Source organism: Lactuca sativa, chromosome 5 (assembly GCF_002870075.4).
Source record: "Lactuca sativa cultivar Salinas chromosome 5, Lsat_Salinas_v11, whole genome shotgun sequence".
Classification (NCBI taxonomy): Eukaryota; Viridiplantae; Streptophyta; class Magnoliopsida; order Asterales; family Asteraceae; genus Lactuca; species Lactuca sativa.
In genome coordinates, this window is record NC_056627.2 from 68,922,558 (window position 1) to 68,950,217 (window position 27,660).

The window sequence follows — 27,660 nt, forward strand, 5'->3', positions numbered from 1 at the left end:
AAAGGTTTTTCCAAAGATTTTACCAAAGTTTTCTTCTATGTTCTTATTTCGTTAAATGCATGCCCATATTTGTATGATTATATAAATAATGCTTAAAGGACTTAGGAAGGCAAGTTCGCCCTAATTCCTTTTCCTCGTTGGGATGTGGTCTGGTGGGTATCGGATATCCGTCAAAAGGTCGTTTAAACATTAATTATATATCATGTATACATGTATGGACATAAAAGCTCTCTCTCTCTCTCTCTCTCTCTCTCTCTCTCTCAGCCAATTCATCGCCTTGGGTAGTAAAGGCCTCCCTCTATTATTCATGTTTCTGGAACCCTAGTAACTATTAAAGGAATAGTTAGGAGACTCTATCTCTATCTCTATCTCTATCTCTATCTCTATCTTTATCTTTATCTCTTTCTTTTACTTTAGAATGTGACACGCTATCTCCCCTCTACGACGCTTCATTGCGCCGACGCCGTGTAACCAGAGTCTCCGGGAAGGAGAGCGAACATCATGTGTATAGATCTATATGTGACTGACACTCCCACACCCAGACTACTAGCTACAGTCCGCACCGGTAAGGCCCATGGGTGACATAATGCCACTAATTCTATGCGTGACCTGGATGGTCATCGGATACTCTATCGTCGATCAGCATGGTTACATAAGAGTTCATATTCACCCTTTGATTTAGACTTTGCTAGCTGTATCGTTCACTCGATACTGTCTGACGTCTGTATTTCTTTGTTTTAGACTTTTCTAGCGGTGTCGTTCATTCGATACTGTCTGGAGTCTGTGCTTCCTTTTGTTAGACTGAGCCAAGTGTATCATTCATTCGATACTCTCCTGGAGTCTATTATTTCTTTTGCCTTAGTCAGCAGTATTACTGATGAGGCATATGTTATATTTCTCCTTAGTATCTTCACTTTTGATTTTCTCATTACTCTTTTAAATTCAATTCTGTATTTGGTAATGATAGTAATTTGGGGAAAACTACTCCTTAAAACATAAATCAGTACGGTCTTGGTAGAAGACTATTTTATTTAGAAAATATAGGATTTTCTGGAAAGGACGCTAATACACCATAGATTCTAAACTACTACTTTTCATAAAGTTATTTTGAATAAAAATGTGTATTTATACAAATGACACTAAATACTTATGGACTCACCAGCATTATAAAATGCCGATACTCGCTTTCAAAACAACTTGTATTCTCATGTCAGCGATAGACAGGTACATCCCAGGAGCTTTTGTAAAGACAACCTAGTACCGAGTTGCATCTATGTTATATTTTGTAATTACTTTGATATTACTATAACATGTAACCGATGTAAAATTATTACTATTAATGCAATGGTTGTTGTACTTTGATTACTATACTGCATATGTTGTGATACTTGACATTACGTCATCCACCCCAGAACGTTTCCGCCGTTCTGGTTTTGGGGTGTGACATACTGTTAGTAGGCCTCATTCACGAAGTCGATCTATAAGGCGGTATAAGGTTATCACCTATAAAATGGCCATTTAATGGGTGTCCACTCTCACCCACTGCTTCCTTTATTGGTGGAGGGTCGTTAGCCGTACGGGTAGGATAGGGCAACCCTCTACTCATTAAAAGTATAATGAATTTATAAAAGTAACTAAATGTTTTTTAAAATTCCCAATTTTAGTTACTTTAGGCAAAAGTGAAATTGATGCAATCTCATGAAATTACACTTTGTACCCTTGCTAAGATGTTAGTAGAGCATGTGTGGTTAATCGGCACACTAATTGGGCTCTAAGAAAAGGTAGAAAAGGGTGACTCATTGTTTTTCATAGTTTGATGGAGTGTGTGTGGTTAACCGGCACATCGAATAGGTGACTGTAACAATGAGGGCACCATGTACATTTGCATGGTTATCCACACCACTTTGTGATCCTCGGCATCCCAGTCACAAACTAGAGGGGCATATCGAGATTTAAACATGCCATTAAGAAGTTCAATGAATCTCAAAAGGATCTAGGAGTTTTTCAATACATTTAAAACTTAATCCCTTTTTCGTTTTTCATGGTGGAAAATTGGTGAATCGTCATTCACTTACCTTCAAATTATTTTCATGTTAGATTACGGCATCCCTCTTCTAATTTGTAAATAATGTTGTTGGATCCTAGCCCTAATTTCTCATTTGGGTGTTTAATTGGGGATTCATTTATAATCAAACTTTGTCTCTTTTCTATTTCAGATGTCGAACATCAACAACAACACTTCCGGCTCGTTCTCACTCATGAACTTGTGTGAGAGAGTGATCTTTGACGGGTCCAATTTCGATGATTAGATCCACAACATCCGAATGGTCACTCGCTACGAGGACAAAGAGTATGTCCTAGATGAGAAGCTGAAGGAAATCAACCTCAACACTGCCACTGCTGAAGAGATTGATGCCTTTGAGGCCCATGAGTGTGATGCTACGGAGGTCTATTGCATCATGCTAGCGACTATGACTGCAGAACTCCAAAAGTCCTATGAGGACATGTACCCCTATGAGATGCATCAAGATCTGTTGGACCAGTACCACCAGAGCGCTAGTCAAGAAAGGTACGAGATCATCACTTCAATGATCACTGCCAAAATAGGTAATGGGGAGTCCCTTACCGCTCATTTGCAAAAGATGTAGAGATATGTTGATTGCCTGCTAAAGTTAAATGTTAACTTTGATGAGGAGCTGGCAATCGACATCATCCTTCACTCCTTGCCTCCTTGCTACAGCCAGTTCCACAGGACCTACCACATGAATAAGGAAGAGGTCACTTTGAGCAAGCTTCAAGGCTTGCTAAGGACGGTTGAGAGCAATCTCAAAGATAAGTCTGTTGCATTGACTCCTGCTCCCGCTGCTGCCCCTATCTTGGCAATAGGGAAAAGTAAGGGTAAGAAGATGAAGGCTCCCTCAACGAGCAAGGGAAAATCCCAAAGTGGTACCTTTTCTAGCGGAACCAATGTTAGTTCCGCTAAACCCAACTCTAACCGTAAGGAGGCAGAGTGCCACCACTGCCACAAGATAGGGCATTGGAAAAGAAGTTGCCCAGAATATCTGCATGCTATTAAGGATGGGAAGATCAAGCCATCCTTCGTAAGTATTTACACTATTAAATCTAACGATTCATAGCATGCTATTTCTTGGGTTCTTGATACAGGATGTGATTTTCACATATTAGTACCCTAAGGATTCTTACTTAGAGTGCGCACTGCTCCGGTGTATTCATTAGTACATGCCCTATACTACTATCCACACTGCATCAGTATTCACCCTAAGTACTCCTCCTTGGATCCCAGATCGCAAGCGCTCTACATCTCGCTAGCATAGGCTACCCTTCGGTAAACCTCTCATAGCTCCTCACTGCTACCTACTCGCTCTCAAGCATCTCATAGCAGCAGAAATCTTCCTAGGCTAAGGCATCACAAATCAGGCCACTCTAGTCCTAATATGAGTACCTAGCCTACTTTAGCATGCATAACATATCACATAATATCTCATAACACATAATGTAAGGGTATTTTGGGAAATCATCGTTCGGGTGCTGGCTGATCGTACACACTGCTCCATTCTGCCTTTCTCAAAATCTTTTAATCTCTTAGAAAAATTGTTTATTTATGAAAAACTTTCTCAAATCCTCAGTTTGAGTTCAGATACACCCGATGATGCACCCGAATCCCTCAAACCAAGGCCCTGATACCAACTTGTAACGACGTAAATTTTCAAAACAATTTTTCATTTTTAAATCATGTTTTTAATCATCAAAACAATATCATAACAAACTGTATCCAATGTCATCATAACAACAATTCCCAGAATCTCAAAACATAATCTCTATGAGTGTGTACAGATCATGTCGACGCCTTCCCGCGATCCTCGCTAGTACCTGAAACACATAGCACAACAACTGTAAGCATAAATGCTTAGTGAGTTCCTCAAAATACCACATACAACACATACGCATTTCCAGGCCATAACTCGGTGGGACCTTCCGGTCCAAGTGTCTCAGGGGACTTCCATCCCGAATCCCAGTAGACCTTTCGGTCCTACCCATATCGACCTTTCGGTCCGTAACCTCTTGACCTTCCGGTTTATATCATCTTGACCTTCCGGTCCTTATCATACATATCATGCATAACACATACATATCATATAAGAACATACAACTTATACATCTCATAACATATAAGACCTTCCGGTCACACATAGGTACCCTTCCAGGTACAGTATAGTGAGAAGACTCACCTCAATGATGTCGGATAAGCTCTCGTGCTCAACGTCCCGACCTAGCCTCCTCCTATCATTCAAATAACATCCCCGATCAATACTCTCTCATAGTCTCATCTCTAAATATTAGGTAGAAGGCCATTCTACCCCTCCCTGAACTCTCTTGAATTAGTCTTGACTAGAACCCTAAGGTCAATGAAAGTCAATGGTCAAACTTTGACCCGGCTCGTCGAGTGCACATGGGCGACTTGGCGAGTCCATGCGAGTCCTCTGAATCCTTCTAGCCTCACTTGGCTCGTCGAGTCATCCTTCCACTCGACGGGTTCCTCCTGTCACGAATCGCAGGGCAACCCCGAATCGACTCGTCGAGTCCACTTATGAACTCGGTGAGTTGCTTCAATGATCATACTCAAATGACCTGCTGAGGTCAAATCTGCTTCTCTAATCTATATATCTGACCTTCCCAAGCATAATAATCACATAAAGGTCGAATCTTGGTACACATGCAACACACCCAAAGCTTCTTTTGGTGAAATAACCACTAAAATGGCCTCCTAGGCTCATAACTCAAAAGGTATGGCATAAAGCAGAGTGGTAAGGACTCTCTGGACTTCTTAAGGTCCAGATCTATGAACCATTTCGCCTTGGGACCTCACATACTCCAGATTCAACTAAAAGAGGCATAAAGAAAACCCTAGATTCCACTAGAATCATTATAAACATGAGAATGGCACAGATTGTTACCTCCAACAGCTTCCTCTAATTAAATAGGAGTGGATCCAAGCTCCTCAACCCTCTTAGCTTGTTCAACCTCCTTCCTTCTTGCTAAAACACACAAGAAATGGTGAATTAACCTTCCTCTTGCACAACAAACGATCTCTCTGCTCTCTAGGGTTTCTTAGGGGTGTAATGGCCGCAAATGGAGGCCATAAAGGCCTTTAAATAGGGCACAGGCCCCAAGAATTAGGGTTTCAATCCACAGCGCAAACTCATCGATTTCACCCTTTCTGACTCATCGAGTCCGTTCATTAATCCAGTCAGCAATCGTTGTCCTACTCGACGAGCCTATGCCTCAACTAGTCGAGTCCCTCTCTTTTCCTCAAAAATAAATGATCAAACATAATACCTGGAAATCCAGATGTTACATGAGAATCGGTTGGGCAGCAAAATCAAGATGCTTCGATCCGATCGAGGAGGAGAGTACCTAAGTCTTGAATTCCATGACTACCTCAAGGAATGCAGAATTGTTTCGCAATTGACGCCACCTAGGACACCGCAGTTGAATGGTGTTTCTGAGAGGCGTAATTGAACCTTGCTAGACATGGTTCGTTCCATGATGAGTTGTGCTTCACTACCTATCTCATTTTGGGGGTATGCCTTAGAGACTGTCGCCCATATCCTTATCTTAGTCCCTACGAAGAAGGTTGCCAAAACACCTCACGAGATGTGGACAGGGAAAGCTCCTTCGTTGTCACATATCAAGGTTTGGGGTTGCGAGGCTTTCGTAAGATGAGAGACTCACGACAAGCCCGAACCTCGTAGTGAGTGGTGTATTTTCATCGGCTACCCACATAAGTCCTTTGGATATCTATTCTATAGACCGAGTGACAATGTTGTCTTCTTTGCGAGGAGAAAGGTTTTCCGAGAACAAAAACTCATAAGCCAAGGGGACAGTGGGAGGCAAATCGATCTTCAAGAGATGCAAGAGTCAAGTGATGAAGGAACCTTTAATGCTGGCACTCAACCCAAGGAGGAAACTCCGGTTGAACCGATTGACGAGTCCATACCTCTTAGACGTTCCGAAAGAGTTACGTTTCAACCCCAGTTATATGGTTTTCATATTACTACAGAAGGGGATACTTATATTAGTGATAGTACACTAATAAATTTGGACGAACCTAACAGCTATAAGGAAGCCATGGCATGCCCGGAGTCTGCGAAGTGGAAAGAGGCGATGGATATCGAGATTCAATCCATGTATGACAACCAAGTTTGGAATTTGGTTGCCAATGTACCAGGTTGTAAGACGGTCGGGTGCAAGTGGATCTTCAAGAAGAAGACCGGCATGGATGGGAATGTGCACACTTATAAGGCGCGATTGGTCGAGAAGGGTTTCACTTAAATTCCCGGAGTTGACTATCATGAAACCTTCTCACCAGTTGCAAAGATAAAGTCTATTAGGGTGATGCTAGCCATTGCTGCATTTCATTACTATGAAATATGGCAGATGGATGTCAAAATTGTTTTCCTTAATGGAAAATTAGCTGAGGATGTTTACATGGCTCAGTCAGAGGGTTTTGTCAATGCGAAGCATCCCAATAGAGAGTGTAAGCTTGAGAAGTCCATTTATGGACTAAAGCAAGCGTCTCGCAGATGGAATCTTTGTTTCGATAAGAAAGTCAAAGAGTTTGGTTTTCTGCGAAGCGAGGATGAATCATGTGTGTATGTCAAAGCAAGTGGGAGTATAGAAAACTTCCTCGTATTGTATGTCGATGACATACTACTCATAGGAAATGACATCCCAATGCTGCAGGAAGTAAAGTCCTGGCTTGGGAAGTGCTTCACTATGAAGGACCTCGGAGAGGCTGCCTATATTTTAGGAATAAGGATAGTGAGAAACAAAAGTAAAAGACTAATAGGACTTAGTCAGAATACTTACTTGGATTGGGTACTAAAACATTTTAGTATGGAGAATTCCAAGAAAGGGGAGTTACCAATCCAAAGTAATGCCAAGTTGATTAAGACTGAAAGTCCGAGTACCGAAGTCGAGATAGCAGAGATGAGTCGAGTACCTTACGCTTCCGCAATTTGCTCGATCATGTACGCATTGACTTGTACTCGCTCTAATGTGGCCTTCGCTTTGAGCATGGTCAACAAATATCAAGGGAACCCTGGCAAAGCGCATTGGACCGCAGTCAAGAATATTCTTAAGTACCTTCGGAGGACTAAGGAATGGTTTCTAGTCCTCAGTGGGAGTGATGAATTAAAGGTGCGAGGGTACAGTGACGCCAGTTTTCAGACCGACAGGGACAACTATCATTCGCAGTCGAGCTGGGTCTTTACCCTTAATGGAGGAGCAGTGACTTTGAAAAGTTCCAAACAAGAGACCGTAGCTGGTTCAACGTGCGAATCATAGTACATTACAGCGAGCGAAGCGTCAAAGGAGGCAATATGGTTGAAGAACTTCATTGGAGACCTTGGAGTTGTGCCAGCCATACATGAGCCTATGGAAATTTTCTCTGATAATGAAGGAACGGTTGCCTTGACCAAGGAACTGAGGGATCACGGTAGATCTCGACATATCGAAAAAAATATCACTTTATTCGACATCGGGTAGAAGAAGGACTCCTCATAGTGAGCAGGGTATCGTCGGAGGATAACCCAGCAGATCCGCTTACGAAGGGACTGAGTAGGGTTAAGCACTTGCAGCACGCTAGGAGCATCAGGCTGAAGGACGATATTACTTTAGATTAGATAGTTTAGAAACGTGTAACAAATAAATGTAATTGACATTTGATGATTAAATAAATGGGTATTATTTATGACTAAAGTTATCGTCTTATGTTAATTATTTACCTATTGTTTCATTTTGCATGTTTTGACTTCCTGAATAATTAAAATTATTCGAACGGTCCACAGTCGTTCATATGTTGGAAGTAGACATGAATGAAGATTGTCATGAATTGGTGTGTAGATTGTCTAAAGTGTATTAGACATAGCAAAAGTTTGCTACAACATTCATGAGTGCTTATGAACAAGTTTTGAACATTGGAATAAATCCACGCTTGCTGGAATCACTTCATGGAATTTATCACGAGTGATCGCAAGACGATAATATCATATTGTCTTGAAACCTAGATATATGGTTTATTGCTTGCTAATTGGTTATGCATTGATAAAGCGTAAACGCATCAGTAACATGATGTTACAAAACACATTGTTTTATATGATTTAATTATTGAATAATAAATGCATATAAGTCGAAGTTTATCTGTTCCTTTTATCCTAAGAGGGTAAAAGCGATATTAGGGCCCCTCGATGATTTGGTTTGACTTATGTGTTGGGCCCGGTCAAGACTGAATTGATGTGTACAATTAAGCTCTATGTCAAATGAATCTGAGATCAAGAAACAAACTACTAGACAATAAGTATGACTATGTTCCATGTAATTGTCCACACGATATCTAAAACAGAGGATTATACGATCCCCAATCTAAAGGACAGGTTATTGATAAGATTAAGAGTTTTGAGAACTGTGATTGCTAATCAGATCCAGAAGGTGCATTTGCATTTATATTTATTAGACATATCCAAGTGGGAGACTGTTGGATTAGTGTCTAAGTCCATAACTATATTTGGTATGTACTTGACCCGATTGTGCATGGTCATTTTGGGTTGCCTTCACCAAAGCAACTTGACTGGAGGAATAATATAGAAAGAGGTGATCATGGTTTATTAATATATTATAAGAGTAATATATTAAAAGAGAAATCATGTTTGTTTAATTGACATTGGTCAATAATTAATTAAGAATTAGTTTTGTGATCAAAAAGAAGTTAATTGAACTTAAGGGGCTGAACTGTAATTATGTGATAGTTACAAAGTTGGGCAAGGAAACCCTAATGGATATGGTGGACGAATTCTAGGGATAAAGCCTTACGAATTCGTCCATGATAGGGATTCTAGAATTATCCTTGGGTTGCTTGGTGGCTAAATAACCAGATAACGATAATCACTGAAACCCTAATTCCTACACCTATATAAAGGAACCCTTGGCATGGGAATTTCGGCCACTTGAACCCTAGAAGTCCTAGAGCCGAAATTCTCCTCTCCCATCTCTCTCTCTTGTTTCCTCCAATTGCTATTGGTGTTTGTGATTCATTAGAGGCACAACACTTGAGGTGCTAAAGTTCTCAAGGCTTCAAGATCTTCAATCAACAACATGGTAAACATCTAGATCTGTTTTGTCATGATAATTTCAATTATTTACACTAGATCTAGGGTATGCAAGTCTTGGATGAATAGCACGTACAATAGAGAAGCCTAGATCCAAGCATTAGGGTTTGCATGAGCACATAAGATGTTATTTTGTGTAAAACCCATCATACGCACCTCGTCCCCCTACATCCAATGTTGCACTATGCCCCGCGTATGCCAAGCTTATGCCCAACGTACGTCTTCGGGCAGCCCAAATCCTATCAGCCCACTTGCTAAATCCCACCCAATAATCCATTATTTATCTCATAGCCCAACAATTAATTACAGAGATGTTAAATAATTATTATTACCTCAAGTCACAGGCGTTACAGTATGCTCAGTGTACTCATGCGAAGGTTTGATCATGGATCCGGAGGTGTACGTTGGGTGTACAGAAGAGCATGCGGGTCGTACGTAATGACTTTTGAAAACCCTAATTTCTGGGGTTGGCCACTATATGATCATGCTTATGGACATGAAACCCTCATTTATTCAGCCTCCTTGTCCTCCTAGCCCTATACTCGAAACCCTAACTCCATAGTTGAGTGTTCTTGATCTTAGAAGGCCTTTTGAGTGTGTTTTTGGTGTTTTGAAGGAAGGAGATTATCTTGAAGCTTCATTGGAAGAGTCGGAGCTTGTAGATTCGAGTTATCATCATCATTTGGCACTTATTAGAGGTATAAAGCTCTGCACTTGTTGTGTTATAGCTTATATCTCCTTTGTTTGAGTTTTGGACCCTTTTTAGTCCCATAGATGTGGCTTATTATCATTTCTAAATCTTAGAGTTGCTACTCTTGGTTTTTATTTTGGTCTTAGCGTCATAAAGTTGTCATCTTTGAAGCTTAGAACCATCCATGCATGAGTTATGGCCATTATTATGAAAGTAGAATGTTATAAATTGAAGTTGGGATCTTTTGGGGCACGCAAAGTCACCAAGTCAGTGAATTTATGGTTCTAGATACTCTTTGAGACTCAAATCTGTGTTTTATACCGTTAGACTTAATCATAAGAGCTTAATGGAAGAAATGGCTTAATGAAAGAGTATGTTGGGTGTACAAGCCATGCAGCGAGTACACTTAGCGTACAACTGAGTACGCCCCGCATACTCAGTCAGTTTGGGCTTCACATATTTTGGGCCTCAGTTAGGCCACTTCTTTAGACCTTTTTGGCCATCTAAAATCAAGCGTTTAGGATTTAGGGTAAGGGCCATATGGGGGTTGGGCCCAAATTTGGAAAATTAGGCCATAAGTAGGCCTTAGTGGATCAATTGGGTTTGGGCCTTTCTTGTTTATGGATTTGGGCCTTAGTTTTAGTTCAAGCTAGGCTAGAGGTAAAATGGTCATTTTACCCCAAGTATGGACTATAGTTTATAGATTGGAAACCAAGTGTTAATTGGGTGTTATTTTTGTACTGATAGCTCGGGGAGTCGTCAGGGCAGCAGCTAGGGATATCTTTCACTGAGATTTAGATTTCGAGGTGAGTTTCCTCATTGGGTTTAGCAGGTCTAAGGCACCAATGACGGCCCTTATTGATTATGCTTGGATGTTAGGAGTCTGCGTGACCCTTGCATGTGTTATGTGTTGCTATGTATACCGGGTGGGGCTCGATGTTGGGCGAGGCCTGAGGACCGGAACATATGCTAGTGTTTATGATCATTATATGTGTTAGCATGATTATGTGATGTAGATTGTATATGTATAGTGGGCGAGGCCCATTGACAGGCGAGGCTTGAGAATAACATATCTGTAAACCGAGCGAGACTCAATGTCGGGCGGGGCCTAATGTTGGGCGAGGCCCGATATAGGGTGGGGGCCTGATATGTGATTTATTATGTATGTTATGGGGTAGTTTGGGGAACTCATTAAGCTTTATGCTTACAGTTTTCTGTATATGTTTCAGGTACTTCCAGTTGCAAGGGGAAGAGCTCGGGATTGTATTGCACACACCACATGGATTCCGCACTTGATATTTCACTATGATTTTATGATATTTGATACACTTGCTTTTTTTGGGATGTATGGATAATGTTGGAATACTATTTTACTTAAATTAAAAATGAAAATTTTAGATCAATGTCTTTGGGAGGTTTCACAACCAAAGGGGCATAATTTTGAATTTACCTTATTTGGTAAGAAGCAAATAAGTTTTGTTGTGGAATGGTTTAAGGATTTTCCATGGTTAGAGTATAACATTAAAAAAAGGCATATTGTTTTTATTGCTACTTGTTTAGAAACATGGTATGAGAACAAGGTGGAAAAGACGCATTTATAACCAAAGGCTTTGACAATTGGAGTAAAAAAAATCATTCCGGAAATGTATGAGTAAGATTTAAAGTTCTCACCATATGACCATAGAAAAGTGTCATTTGCTATTGAGAAAAAACAATCTATTGGTGAAGTCTTGCATAAGCAAACGAAACTTGAGAAAAGTAATTATGAAATCTGATTACGTGCTACAATCTATACTTGTAGATTTTTATTGAAAAAATGCATTACCATTTTATGGACATGATGAGACTAAAAAAATCTAATAATAAAGGACTTTTCATTGAAGTCTTATCTTTGATTAGAAAAGATACTGAGCAACTTTTGAAGTTAATTTACAAAAATGCTCAGAAAAATGAAAAGTTGACTTCTCCGATGATTCAAAAGGATATTGTCAATTGCTTTTGCGAAAGAGATAATTAAGTTTATTTGTGATGAAATTGGTAAAGATGTGTACAATATATTAGTTGATGAGTCTAGTGATGTTTCCAAAAAACAAATGGCTATAGTTTTGAGATATGTTGATAAACGTGGGATTGTAAATGAAAGATTTGTTGGAGTTGTTTACGTGTTGGATACATCTTCTTTGACTCTTAAAGCCACCATCGATATTGTATTTTCCAACAACAATTTGAGTATAGTTCATGTGAGAAATCATAAAATATTTATTCCTTTAATATGATATTAATTTTATTTTTATTTCTTATATTTTTTTATTAATTTTTTCAAATATATAGGTGAGGGGGCAATGTTATGATGGAGTAAGTAATATGAGTGGTGCATTCAACGGTTTAAAATCTTTGATTTTAAATGAAAACATTTCCGCATATTATATACATTGTTTTGCACACCAACTTCAATTAGGGGTTATGACGGTTACAAAGAAACATGATGATGTTGAAGAATTCTTTGAAAAATTAGCTATGGTGGTTACTATCATTTGTGGGTCTTGTAAGAGAAAATATATGACACGAGAGATGCAAAAAGAAAGAGTGACAACTGAAATTGGTATTGGTGAAACTGAAACAGGAAGATGGTTGAATCAAGAGATTTCTCTTGTTCGAGCCGGAGATACTAGATAGGGTTCGCATTTTAGAACAATTGGAAGTTTATTGAATTTGTTTGCAGAAATTGTTGCGTTCCCTAAATATATCAAAGAGGATGTTTCTACTTTATCTAACCGTAAGCAAGCAAAGGGTATTTTATCATTTTTCAAGACACTTGATTTCGTGTTTCCTTTATACTTGATGTTGAAATTCTATGCATCATAGATACTTTGTCAAAGCATCTTCCAAAAGAAGATCAAGATATTTTGGAAGCAACTTCGTTAGTAAAAGGGACAAAGGAAGCATTGCTAGTTTTTATAAAAGAGGAGTTTCCACAAATTTGGAAGAGTGTATGTGTTTTTTTTATGAAAAAGCATAGTATTGAAATTGTGGATATGTCGGAAGATTATGTTACCCCACGAAAGCATATGACAAATAAGACTAATCAACGTCATTTTGAAGTTGTGATTTTTAACACGATTTTGAATATGCAAATTCAAAAATTTGGGGATAGATTTAGTGAAGTTGGGAGGAAGTTGATAGAGAACATGGTGGCTTTAAGTCCCTTTGACTCATTTTCTAGTTTTTGTAAAGCAAAGTTGTTCAAGTTAAGCGAGATATACAAAAACGATTTTGACAATTTCAGAAAGGGCGCAACTTAATGAGCAATTTGATATTTATTATCACTTTTTGCTCCATGATGAGAGATTTTTCAACTCGAAGGGAATTGCAGATCTCTCTCGTTTGTTGGTGGAAATTGGGAAGCATCTCTTTTCCTTTGGTTTATAGATTATTAAAACTAACTTTTGTTTTGCCCGTCACAACTACAACCATTGAACGGTGTTTTTCTGCAATGAAGATCTTTGAAAACTGATTTGCATAATAAAATAGGTGACGATTTTATGAATGATGCTTTGATTTGTACTGTAGAAAATGAAGCACCAGAGAATGTTACGACTGAAAACATAATTACGCGCTTTCGTAAAATAGAAGAGTGAAAATGTAACTTTGTTATGAAAATTTAACTTTATATCTAATGAAATTGCATTTTTTTTTCTTATTGTATATTACATGATTTTTTTTTTTTTTTATATCCCTTTACTAAAACCCTTGCTCCACCACTCTTACCAAAGGTTGTTTCTAAAACCCTTGCTCCACCACTCTTACCAAAGGTTGTTTGATTGTTGCAGTCAAATCCATATTTTGTAAGCAAATGATCTAGAATCTGCTGCTGTTACTGTTAGTATAGATGCAGGCAAATTGCTACTGTATAATATAAGACTATAAGTAATCATTCCTCCATACGTCTTCTTCGATAATTGATTACAACATAAAAAAAAAAAAAAAAAAAAAAAAACTTCGCATGTGCCCTTCTTTATTTAATATTCTATTACACAAGGTCTTCAAGGTTGAGGAGTTCCTTAGGGTCATATTTTTTACTCAAACATGTCTTAGATTATAACATAAACTCATGTGAATAAAAAGAAAATTAAATTTTTATTCCCCAACACGGTGGACTAAAATGGGATTATATTCGATCTTGTATTCATGCTCTTTAATTTGTGCAAAAATATATAAATGTCCTTAATATTCTTATCATTGAAAATAATCATATAAAATAGAAGGTTTGTGAAGCTCAGCCTTATCTTATATAACAAACAGTCTTCGTATTATTTAGATTATTAACAGGAGAGATGTTTATGCACAAACCAAATATGCTCATGGCGTGCTTGGTTTTTAACCACCAAAGTGTCATGGAGTCATTATCAAACGTTTATCTTTAGCAAATTTCTTTATTTGATCAATTACTCCAATTTATTGAACCTTGCATGTGTATATTGTTGACATCTAAGATCTCTTGCATCCCTCAACGAAAGAATGTTAGAAAGTTACCATATTTACTTGGTAAAGTAAAACTTCTATATATTAATAATGATGAAACCGATATATTTTATTAATTTAGTAAAATATTATTATATCGATAAATTAATAAATTATTAATTTAAAGAGTTAGCTTATATATGTGAGCAACTCTCAAATTAATGTATTGCGGATACCGTTCAAAATTCAGTTGATGATGATCTAATACCTTTGGAACCGGTCACTCCGAAAGAAGCATTGCAAACGGCAACAACTCTTTACAACTTTTTGTTGTAATACGATAATACAATGTTTCAACTCTCAAGTGCAATTGGAAGATTTAAAGATAAACTCAATATAGATTTGAAGTTCACAAAAAAAACAAGTAACTTAGATTCATTTTTTACTAGACAGTTCTAGAATTTTAGAATATTTTAATAATTATTAACTTATAGTTTCGTTGGGATCAATATATTTACATTGGGATTTCAAAAATATTATTATTTTATTATTTTATCGATTGGGGTCTAATTTTGTACAGGTCCCAAGTTGGAACCGGACAAATTATTAATTTTATCAAGATTATTAATTTGTCGAATATTTAATTATAGAGATTCTACTATACTAGCTTGCAAATGCTTTTTGTCTTGCCCTTTCATTTTTTCAATATCTACATGTAAATCAAGTTTGTTTATTTTTTTTATTATTTTTTTTAAGTGACAAATTAACCTACTTTATAAAAGTATTTAACTAAAAATGAAATTACTAATTTAAATTTACGTTTATAATCCCTTTGATCAGAAAAGTGAATTTGTTTAATATAATATATTTTTAAAACCCTTAAAAATGTTTTTTTTTCTTTCATTAAAAAAAATAGATTATCTTACAAAAAGAAAAATTAAATATTCTTCTATTTATTTTTTCTATCCATCCTCTTACAAGAATATAGAAGCTTTTGTTAACGTTTTGTATAAAGAATTATGTATTTTTATTTAAATTGGGTCAATGAATTATTTATATAATGAACCTTAACATCCCGTTCCCGAGTTTAACAAAAGAAAAGAAAATAAAATAATCAGAGAAAAGAAAAAGAAATGAAAGGAAAACAAAATTTTCTTTTGTGTTCCCGAGTCGGAGAGAAGTGAAAGGAAAATTAATCATTTTCTTTTTTCTTTCCAAATCCTTCCAAATCGGAAGGAAAGTTCGGAGGAAAAGTGATCCTTCCATTTCTCTCTACTTTCTTCTTTTAATCAAACTCGGAAACATCAATTTCTTTTATTTTCTTCTCATTTCCACCCATTTTATTTCATTTCTCTCATTAAGTTGAACCCAAAAACGGAGTGTAAGTCTTTACTCGTCAACATTAAGTTGGTACATATTTTTGTTCCATATTACTCATAATTAAAAAATTATCTCGATAACTTTGTAATTTGTACTTGACATATCTTGAAAAAACACAAATATATTAAAGAGATAATGACTTAAAAGGGTAATATATTCTTCGATTTGTATATATTGGTCACTGAGTTTATTTTTTGTTCATATTTACCCCTTCAACTTGTTAAACTGTACACATTCAGTCCTTATGACCGGTTATTTCAGGTTAACCGGTAAAAATGTCTTAATAGGGTAATATATTTCTCATTTTGTACACATTTAGTCCTTAATATTTTTGTACACATTTAGTCCTTAATTTTTTTTTTGTTGCAAAATAATTTATTTTGTTTTTGTACTCATTTAATACTTATGAATATTTTCTTTAAGTTTTTCGCACAACATCTTACATAAAACAATCATTAACGAGGTGTTTTAGGCTTTTGATGCTTATGTTCATCGCGATCCCGACTTAATTGCTTAAGTCATGTGTTTTGAACGTCATAACTTTTTCATATTATCTCGGATTTTAACGATCTTTATATTTATGCGTTTGTATTTTAGTCTACTACAACTTTCGTTTAAATTACTCCCGTTAAAAAGTAATATATTTTTTAATTACGATCTTTATGTCCATACGTTTTTTATGAATGCATGTATTGATGTTTTTTTATAAAATCGTAAGTAAAAACATATTATATTTTAATGAGAGTAATCTTAACAAAAATTATAGCAGACTTAGAAAACGAACACGTAGATATAAAAATCGTTAAAATCAGATATCGTATGAAGAAGTTACGACGTTCGAAATACAAAACCTAAGCCAAACCACAAGAAAATATGCAACCAAGCAGTCGAGGCCGCGATGGACATAAGCATCAACAACTCCAAACACCTCATTAATTAGGGACGGACGTAGGATTTGGTAGTAGGTGTTGCCGGTAAGTAGAATAAAGGAAAAAAAATCGAAAAATATCAAAAAAATTACACTGCGCAAAGAAAAAGCAGGGGTTGTCGGTGCCACTGCGGGCACCCAAAGAGAACCGTCCCTATCATCAATGATAGTCTCACGTTAGATGTCGTGAGAAAACCCTAAATAAGTCATTTATAAGTACTGAATTGGTATAAAACAAAAAATGACTTTTTTTGAAATACAATATATATATATATATATATATATATATATATATATATATATATATATATATATATATATATATATATATATTAAGGACCAAATGTGTACAAAAATATTAAGGACTAAATGTGTACAAAATGATAAATATATTACCCTAATAAGTCATTTTTTCCGGCTAACCTAGAATAACCGATCATAAGGACTGGATGTGTATAGTTTAACAAGTTGAAGGGGTAATGTGGACGAAAAAAAAACTCAGTGACCAAATATGTACAAATCGAAAAATATATTACCATTTTAAGTCATTATCCCTATATTGAACATGCTTTATTCTTTTTGTTTCGTTAATAGATTATCTTAAAACCAAACTCCAAACTTTTCAAACAAAAATAGAAATTAAGTATAATACATTTTTTGGGAACAATAAATAATATTAAATATTAGGGGTGCAAACGAGCCGAGCCGAGTCGGATCCTGGCCAGGCTCGGCTCGGGCTCGTTTAAGTTATACGAGGCTCAAGCTCATTAAGAATTATACAAGCTCGGCTGAGGCTCGGGTTCGGCTCGTTTTTCGTTTGATGTGCCTAAATAAGCTTAAGCTCGGCTCAAGCTCGTTAAGAAGCTCGTTTACACATACCCGAAATCCATAATTTACCAAATATAGTTTTTATTTTAATTTATGAAAATAATAATAAATTATATTATATAAAGGCTCGTTTAGGCTCGCGAACCTAATCGAGCTTAGTGACATATGCTCGAGCTCGAGCTCGAGTTCGTTTAATAAACAAGCTTAATATTAAGCTCGAGCTCGTTTAAAACCGGTTTCGAGTCGAGCTTTTAACGAGCCGATCCCGAGTAGCTCGCGAGTAGTTTGGCTCGTTTTCATCCCTATTAAATATGCTTAGTTTTTACTGTAAATAATAATCTTAAACGCATTATATATTTCTTGAAATTAGTAATTTTTATTATTTTTAATATAAAATGTTTACAACAAAGTTTATTTATTTACAAGTTTACCGCTTGAATTACCATTGATAAGATATTAAGAATATTTTTTTTATAGTTTACATCTTTTAAACTATAACAAGTGCCGAATTGCTCAGTAGAAATTAAATAGTTACTCATTTTTAATTTTAATTTATTAAAATTAATCAAAATAATAATTTAAATAGATATAAAAAAAATTATATTTTAAATTAAGATTTATAAAGGATATAATATTGGATTAAAAAAAAAAAAAAAACAATTCTAAATCGTGATTCAGAACTTACCAAGCACGAACAGTCAACCACGTCTGGCATTCAACTTGTATCTACTCTACAGCGAATCCCTTTCCTCTTCTGTACAACATTTCTAACACACAACCCATGATGAACAATCCTCAAAACCATTGTTAGGGTTTCGCTCGCATTTCCCCCATAATCCTTCCGTCATTAGAAGCATTAGGCGAAGCTTCGCCGTCGTACGCTGTATTTGGAGAGGCAAAAGTCTCCACAGATCCGAAGCTGTGAACAATGGCGGGTCCTGTGGGTCGTAGAGGAACGAACGCGTCGCAATCGATTCGTGGATCTAGAATCGCCGTTGCGATTGTTATCGGAGTTCTACTCGGATGCATCTTTGCAGTTTTATACCCTCATGGTCTCTTCTCCGATATATCTAATCCCACTTCACATTTTCGGAGTCGCCGTCTTTCCAAATCGAATCCAAAGGTGCAATTTCCTGAACTCATAGTCACTCCTGTTCTATTGTTACATGAAATTACTCCATCTTCAGTATTTATTTTGCTTGCTTGAATGGGTTGCTTAGGAATACAATTTCTTGACTTGAAGAATTGGTTGACTTTTTTTGTGCAAAACTAGTCTTTGACTTTTTATCGGATCAAGCGTTTCTCTTGAATTCCGTGAATGGTTTGAATCTATTTAATCAAGAGCTTCGTGTACTCACTTCCTGTATTGAAAATAGATATGCAACATGTTCCTATTCAGCTGCAAAACTAATCTGGATCTTAGAAATGTCTAACTACAAATACTACAAATGGAAATTCGTTTTCATAAATAACATTATTCATTTGTGTTTAAGACGAAAGCTCTTCTGTCTGACATCAATAATCAAAATTTAGCTTTCTTGTTAGGGTGTAATTGTATATGTTTTCCATTACCATATAGGGCAACTAGGGTTGGTGAATTGGGGAAGAGAACATGTAATGAAGCCTTCAATGGTTGTTTTTGGCCTTATTTTAGTTAAACATGAAATTAATCATCCTAAATAAGTTCCTTTATATTTTAAGGTGATTACAGGTCATTATCATTACTAGTGCAAACAAATCCACATTTTTACACTTACTTAATGTAATGCAGCCTTCAATGGTTTGTTTTTGGGCTTTTTTTAGTTAAATATGAAATTAAGAATCCTAAATTCGTTCCTTTATATTTTAAAGTGATTACAGATGATTATCATTACTAGTGTAAACAAACTCCATTTTATTAGACTTACTTTTATATGTTACAGATTAGTGGCATGAGAATTGACATTGTTTTCAAATCTGTATACTTTGATGAATATAAAAGCATAAGAAAGAAATTGACATTGTTGTCAAATTATCCCCTGTTCAATAAAACTAAAAACGTGCTTCTTACTTACTCAATATTACTTGTTCATTTGAACATCAAAGAAATCTGACATTGTTTTTCAATTTTCATTCATCCCCAATTCTATTATTACAAAAAAAGCATAAGCTTTTTATAATCAGAATTACATTACATAACCTAATATACAAACCCTCTTCTTCTTCCTTTTTCAGATCGAATCAACTTCATGTGAATCACCAGAAGAAGTCAGCAAACTAAAATCAGAAATGACAGATCTATCCAACAAAAACGATGAATTAAAGAAACAAGTCAGGGACCTAACCGTAAAATTACAAGCATCTGAACAAAAAAACGGTCAATCCGACTCCGATCAACAAATTGTACCCGTATCCACCCCACCAAAACCCGGCCCATTCGGAACAGTAAAAGGCACGACAATAAACCCTACAATCCTCCCGGACCCCACCATAAACCCTAGACTCGCCAAAATCCTTGAAAAACTCACAACACAAAAAGAAGTAATAGTCGCATTAGCCAATTCCAACGTCAAATCCATGTTAGAAGTCTCCGTTTCCAGCATCAAGAAAGCCGGAATCCCGAATTACCTCGTAGTCGCTCTCGACGACGGAATCGTCGACTTTTGCAAAGAAAACGACGTCGCGTTCTACAAACGTGACCCAGACGAAGGAATCGATTCCGTTGCTAAATCCGGTGGGAATCACGCCGTTTCCGGTCTAAAATTCAGAATCTTACGGGAATTCCTACAACTCGGGTACAGCGTTCTATTATCCGACGTGGACATCGTTTACATACAAAACCCTTTCAATTTCATCTACAGGGATGCTGACGTGGAGTCCATGTCAGATGGGCATGATAACTTCACAGCTTATGGGTATAACGATGTGTTTGATGAGCCTTCAATGGGGTGGGCTAGATACGCACATACAATGAGAATCTGGGTTTATAATTCCGGGTTTTTTTATTTGAGGCCAACGATCCCAGCCATTGAATTGTTGGATCGTGTGGCTGAGAGGCTATCTAAGCCACCACCTGCGTGGGATCAAGCGGTTTTTAATGAGGAGTTGTTTTTTCCTTCGCATCCGGGGTATGTTGGTCTTTATGCTTCGAAGAGGACTATGGATAGGTATATGTTTATGAATAGTAAGGTGATGTTTAAGGAAGTGAGGAAAGATGAGAATTTGAAGAAGTTGAAACCGGTTATTGTTCATGTGAATTATCATCCGGATAAATTGCCGAGAATGAAAGCGGTTTTTGAGTTTTATTTTAATGGGAAACAGGATGCGCTTGAGCCCTTTCCTGATGGGTCTGATTGGTAAATGGTAAAAGAGGATTGTTTGGTTTTTACCATATTAGGTAAATTTTATAATGATTTTGAAAGAATATGTATGTGTATTATGATGAATTATGATGAATCTTTTCAATACTTGATACTTGTTAACCTTAGTAAGTAATGATGTTTTAATGGTATTTACATCCTTTGCATATTTGCATATATATGGTTTTTTCACCTTTTTGCATGACATAGGTACAAATGGGCCTCAATGATATGGTGTTTTGGGGAGAGGAGTTCAATTTCATTCATTTGTATAATCGTTGGAATTTCAGTAGGGAAGTGTTCTGGATTCACTATTTTAGATATTTTTTATATAATACAATATCCTTCAACAAATTTAAATAAAACAAAAACTAGACTAGTATGAAGTTTCAAGATAAGCTAGCATATCATTACTTGACCGATATAAACCAAGAATTTAGAAAAAATTTATGTAAATACAAACAAGTAAACCAAGAATTTGTATTTCTTTTATTTTATATCTTCTTATTCTAATAAAAGAATATGTTCATTTTCCTATAGACAAGCGATATATTATTAAAATTAAAATTTCTCAATAATATTATATGTTTATATATAATTTTACATATTGCAACTGACTTATTAGTTAATATTACCAAACTTATTTTTAAGATCTAGTTTTTTAACTAGTTATGGAACAAGTTTGGATTGTAAATACCTATTGCCAACTGAAATCCTTTTTGAAGAAGACAACTAGAAATAAAAAGAATATGTTTATATTAGAGCAATACTAATGAAATTTCATTGTATTTTTTATTTTCGTTCTCATATATTCCTCAAGTAACCACACCATAAAGCGTTGAGTACTCATGGTGAACCGCGGTGCGGAAATTTATTTAGCACTTGATTTATCTTCAAGAAATCTTTTCTTGCAATCCATTAATCAACTCCACTTTAACTCTTTTCTACCACCAACGATCCAATTATGCAAATCAACAATTTTAAACATAATAAGCCCTTTTTATCTTAATTTGCATCAACATTCAATATAAATGTACTTGGTATTACACAAGATAATGTATATAACAGGCAGTATGAGTTGTATATGATTGTCATATATACATTTCACTACCTTATGCTCCTTCTCTGTACCTACAACTTTCTCTGATGTTTTATCCTTGTACCCTTTGATTATTTCAGCATAAGACAAGTTTTCCTTCAACATTCGAACCTGGCTAAATTTATACCTATATCATATGTCCTGAAGCGTATGATTATGAACCTTTTGCCTTGTTTATCAACCTTTCGTGTATATAAACACATAACTATTACTGGTCCAGCATAGGAAAGTAAGCTTAAGACATGCTTCCCACAACACAACTTTTCAACAATCATACGAGAAGTTATGCACGAAAAAATGTGAGTGTACTGAAGTTTTTTATCCCCCTCTTCTTGCTAGCAATGTATTTCTAATCTCTGATGTCTTGATATTCCTTTTGATAATTCATCTCCTTAAGGGCATTCGTTTTTAACTGTCTTAATTAATTAATAGACAAAATAATCTTAATGCAAAGAACAAGAAACACAATCTCCATTTAATTTGCCTTTAATTATGCGATGTTGGGTAACGAGAAGATTACATGACAATTAAACGGTTTTTTAAAACTATAAAACCAAATGTAGTAAATCATCTACAATGCATTGTTTGGTGAGATTGTTGAGTAAGATGACATGCATGTGTCATTGACATTTAATAAGTTGAAAAATAATAAACCATACAACATTAGTTGCCACCTAAAAGCACATATGTGAGCTTAATCACGCAACACTAAAGATATTTTAGACAAGTCATGGTTGGTTTGAACATTGAACATCTTGTATAAACATTAATATATAGAATTGTACCATAGTAAAATTTTGGTGATTATTAATCTTTTCAATCGGAAAAAAGAACTTCTTTCAAATATGAAATATGTTAAATTAGATTTATAAATATGTTTTTATTAGATTTTAGAGAGTTTAATTCATCATTGAAAAAATTTAATACAGTTTTATAAAAAGAGAATAATTATAAAGGAGTTTAATAGATTAATTGTGTATATATACCCTAAGAAATACATTGAGTCTATACTTTCAATCGCTAAGTATACATGCATTTAATTATATGAAATAAAAATAGTTAAAAGAATAGGAACAATTGAATTTAATACTTATAAAAGAAAAATTAAATATCCTCTATTTATCGATTTTATTTGAATAGTTTGATAATAATAAGGGTGTTCGTTTGGATAGACGAGTTTGATTTAATCCGATCAAGTGAATCCAAATAAATAACGGTTTTCAAAACATGAATCCAAATAAAAAAAATTAAATTTAAATCCGATCTAATCCAAACAAATTACAATTAGATGATCAAATCGGTTCAGCCGAACAAAAAGTTAAGGATATTTAATTTCTCAATTCGATCATTTGAATTTATCCCAACAGTGAATAGTGAATAGGTAACAGAATAATCATTTAGTACAAACTTACAAAGTAATAAATGGTGCTCACTTTATTAATAGCCTGGATCAACATCCAACTAGTCAGGTTCAATGCAAGTTCTTGTGGTCATCCCACAACCCTGCCGTTTCCATGACTCGGCAACTCCGGCGAGTATTTCATAAGATGACCCGCCACAACTCAGTGTCTCTCTAGCACTTGCTTCTAGTTCTTTAACCCTTTTCCTAATCTTCCTACCCTCCTCACCTTCCATAACCACCCTCACCACCTGCTCTATCTCCTTTCTCCCCACCACCACCGTCTCTCCTCTTTCCCCGACCACCGGCATCTTCACTGCCACCCCTATCTCATCGCTCAACATCGTCGCATTCATCCTCTGCTCCGCATATAGCGGCCACCCGATCATCGGAACACCATGTTTAATGCTCTCCAAGGTAGAGTTCCACCCACAATGAGACAAATATGCTCCGGTAGATGGGTGGTTCAGCACCGCCACCTGCGGTGCCCATGAGCTCACGACCAGCCCTACTTCCTTTGTCCTCTCAACAAACCCATCTGGCAAGTACCCTCTAGGATCGTCTGAGTCAACCCCGGCGGTAAAAAGAGCAGCAAAAGCAGAGTCACTCGGAGTTCGCACCACCAGGATGAACCGTTGCTGACTCAGTTCTAAACCTAATGCCAACTCAGTTAGTTGCATATTTGTCAGTGTCCCGCCACTTCCGAGTGCAACAAACAGAACCGAGTCTTTTGGTTGTCTGTCCAGCCATGCCATAACTTCTTTCGTGTCGGCGTTTCCATCCGAAGCCGATTCAATCCGTTTAGTAAGCGGTCCAATGGGATAAACCGGCGGTGTGGGAATGTCAGCGAAGAAGGGTTCGATTTCTAGAGCTTTGAGCCATACCGGTTCAAGATCGTGCCAAGTATTTGCGAATATCCCTGTAGCCATGGATAACCTGCTGACATGCATCAAGTACCATTTGTACTCGTCGATCTTTCTGTTCCGGACTTGATCCAGTAAGTCGTGGGTTTGGATTTGGTTACAACCCGGTATCTTGATGGGTTCCGGTAGATCTACGAACTCGCCTTCAACTTCCCTGTCAAGCGTCGGAAGATACAAGGAAAACGCCAAAAGAGCTGCTGATGCCGTGAAAAACGAGTAAACCGGAATGGATAGGTCTTTACATGCATCAAAAACGCCGGTGCAGAAGATGTCGATGATAAAAGCTTGAAGCTTCGGTCGGTTTTTTAATCCAGACAACAACACTGACCGAAGCGAGCGGATGGACTCCTGGACTATGACGCAGAGGCGGGCGACGGCTGTCATATCATCGAAGAGGAGGCCGGACATGTCCGCAGGGGGGAGATCGACGATATGGAGGTCGGGATGTGGGGTGGCGTGGAGGTAGTTGTATTGAGCAACCGTGGAATCGGTGGTGATAACCAGAAAAGTGACCTGAAAGTTATGTTGAGTGAGAAGACGAAGGGCGAGCTCGAAGAGGGGGGTGATGTGACCCATTCCTGGGCTTGCGAGGAAAGCCACATGGGGCTTCAATGAACTCGCATTGTTAATCTCCCCGCATGTCTCCATGATTAGTACTGTAGTTGAGCTGATCTCGAATGGGTTATACGACTGACGACAGGAGATGGTTTTCACAAAATCTAGCTACCTAGCGCCTATTATATATAGCATCGGTGTATCATATATTCATTTGCATATATATGGATATATGTCATGTGCTTTCCAAAATGCTTTCGTTACATAATTGGTTTCCATAGTTTCAATATTTATTGCATGTCCACTTCACTTAAAAATATTTTATATCCTTCTTAAAGCTATTTTATCCTTTTAAGCTACTTTTAATTGAAAATAATAATAATAACAAATAAAATCAAAAGTAAGGTTACTAAGAGTAGTAACATTCGCCACATCATTTTTTTTTCTTTCACGTTGCTAGTATTTTTTTTCTAAGCATTTTGGTAATACTCTTTGATTTTTTTTTTGGGAAAATGACTATTGAGGGTAATTAATTTTTGCGTTTGTACTCATTTGGTTCCTTTTTTTTTTTTTGTATTCAATAAACCATCAGACTTGTTGTTGGTGTTTACTATAGCCCTTTTGACCGACTTTTGACCTGTGATAGCCGGTCAAAGAGTTATGGTGAACACAAATAACAAGTTCGATGGTATATTGAGTACAAAAAAAGGAAATGGACCAAATGAGAACAAACGCAACAGTTGGTTACCCTTCTGATTCATTTTCCCTTTACTCATTTACAACAAATCTCACATCATCTCCTACTGATATTAATGACTTTATGAGATTCATTCTTGCTTATCTTCAAAACATAACCTACGAAAGGATATTATTCATACATGTACAACTTTGTAATGCACTTGAATATTTATTAGGGGAATCTTGACTAAGCAGACGCATTTCATGACTACATTTACATTTCCAATCAAATGATTTATCGTATCATGGATTCTAGACAAGTCTACAAACGAGTGGATTCACAAGTGCTGTGATTTTTGAGTTTACTTAGCTTTAAGGTCGAACTCATGGGATAAGATACAACATCAATATGTACAATATTATGGTGATGTGATATTGTACATATTGATGTTGTATCTTATCCCATGAGTTCGATCTTAAAGTTAAGTAAACTCAAAAATCACAGCACTTGTGATTCCACTCGTTTGTAGACTTGTCTAGAATCCATGATACGATAAATCATTTGATTGCAAATGTAAATATAGTCATGAAATGCGCCTGCTTAGTCAAGATTCCCCTAATAAATATTCAAGTGCATTACAAAGTTGTACATGCATGAATAATGTCCTTTCGTGAGTTATGTTTTGAAGAGAAGCAATAATGAATCTCATAGTCATTAGTTTCAGTAGGAGGTGACGTGAGATTTGCTGTAAATGAGTAAAGAGAAAATGAATCAGGAGGGTAACCAACTGTTGCGTTTGTTCTCATTTGGTCCCTTTCCTTTTTTTTGTACTCAATATACCATCGAACTTGTTGTTTGTGTTCACCATAACCCTTTAACCGGCTATCACAGGTCAAAAGCCGGTCAAAAGGGTTATGGTAAACACCAACAACAAGTTCGATGGTATATTGAATACAAAAAAAGGACCAAATGAGTACAAACGCAAAAGTTAATTACCCTCAAGAGTCATTTTCCCTTCTTTTTTTTTTCTTTTTTCAAACTTAAATACATTATATTTTTTTTAATTTAAAACATAAACATTTCATATTAAATAAATTATTCTTCAAAACATTATGGTATAATTTAATATACAATTTATAACAGACATCTATTAATGATTTAAAACATTTTCTTTCATAGTAGGTCATATATGATTATTTATTTAATATTTATGTAAACAAACTATTTTATTGAAACCATGTTTTCATCAAGTTAATCTAAACAAAACAAATAAATAATAATTTTTTTCACAAATACATGCAAATGTTTTTTTATGTACAAATTGATGGCCTAATGTCTCTCATGAAGTGGAAAGTATGTTCCCACAACTAAAAAAAAAGTAACCAATCACAATTAATCAATCTCTCGTTTGTTTATCTATCTCTTCTCTTTCTTCTTGATGTGTCAACAACATGTATTCCTTGTCGTGCATTGTGCATTCTAGCGAGAGGCTAGGGGTGGTGTACAGTGAAGCTAACAAGCTAACAAGGCCATAGCCTAACCACCACATCTCATCTCCGTTCCATATCCTATTTTTTCTTTTAGAAATGAATATATTATTAGGAAATGCCAGGAATAGTAAAAAAAATAGGGTTTTTTTCAAAATATAGACACAAAAATAGACATTTCTGGATATAGACATGCATACTGCGGAGGTAGCTCCACGGAGCTCCACGAAATCTACTGTAGCTCCGCGAAATGGATCTTGAGTGTTTTTTTTACATTGATTGTTCGGGGTTTATATTAATTCCTCAACTAATTATTTTCTAGTAAAGATTATAATAGTATGATAATCTTTTCTTAAAAATAATTAGTTGGGGAATGTATATAAACTCCGAAGAATCGATGTGACAAAAAATAAACGCACACTAAAGATCCATTTCTCGGAGCTACCTCCGCGAAATGAGTTAATTCCTCGGAGGTAGCTCCACGAAATGGATTTTTAGTGTTTTTTTAATACATTGATTTATTTACGATTTTGTCATTCCGCGGAGCTACAGTAGATTTTGCGGAGCTACCTCCACGGAATACTTATCTATATCCGGAAAAATCCATTTTAATATCTATTTTTTGAAAATACCCCCTATTTTTTTACTATTGCCGGTATTTTCCCTATATTATTCCAATATATAGAATAATATTATTCAGTTCT

The 27,660-nt window shown here is 36.1% G+C and overlaps 3 protein-coding genes across 3 annotated transcripts in view; 2 read left to right on the forward strand and 1 right to left on the reverse strand.

Annotated features, from left to right (window-relative positions):
* The window catches only part of LOC111908413 (uncharacterized), a 97,829-nt gene extending 84,648 nt beyond the window's left edge, over positions 1–13,181 (forward strand). Inside the window, exons 6-9 of the mRNA XM_023904242.2 lie at positions 11,923–12,119; positions 12,211–12,481; positions 12,602–12,670; positions 12,745–13,181. Of these exons, the coding sequence (XP_023760010.2) occupies positions 11,923–12,119; positions 12,211–12,481; positions 12,602–12,670; positions 12,745–13,181 (974 nt within the window). The remainder of the gene's footprint in view (positions 1–11,922; positions 12,120–12,210; positions 12,482–12,601; positions 12,671–12,744) is intronic.
* A 4,985-nt stretch (positions 13,182–18,166) lies between these two features.
* LOC111908417 (arabinosyltransferase RRA3) lies at positions 18,167–20,983 on the forward strand. Its single transcript, XM_023904245.2, has 2 exons — positions 18,167–18,599; positions 19,691–20,983. Exons 1-2 carry the CDS (start codon positions 18,405–18,407, stop codon positions 20,813–20,815), a joined length of 1,320 nt encoding a protein of 439 aa, XP_023760013.1. The 5' UTR covers positions 18,167–18,404; the 3' UTR covers positions 20,816–20,983.
* Positions 20,984–23,240: 2,257 nt separating this feature from the next.
* LOC111908418 (anthocyanidin 3-O-glucosyltransferase 5) lies at positions 23,241–25,107 on the reverse strand. The gene has a single exon (XM_023904246.3). It carries the CDS (start codon positions 24,881–24,883, stop codon positions 23,375–23,377), a length of 1,509 nt encoding a protein of 502 aa, XP_023760014.1. The 5' UTR covers positions 24,884–25,107; the 3' UTR covers positions 23,241–23,374.
* Between the last annotated feature and the right edge of the window lie 2,553 nt (positions 25,108–27,660).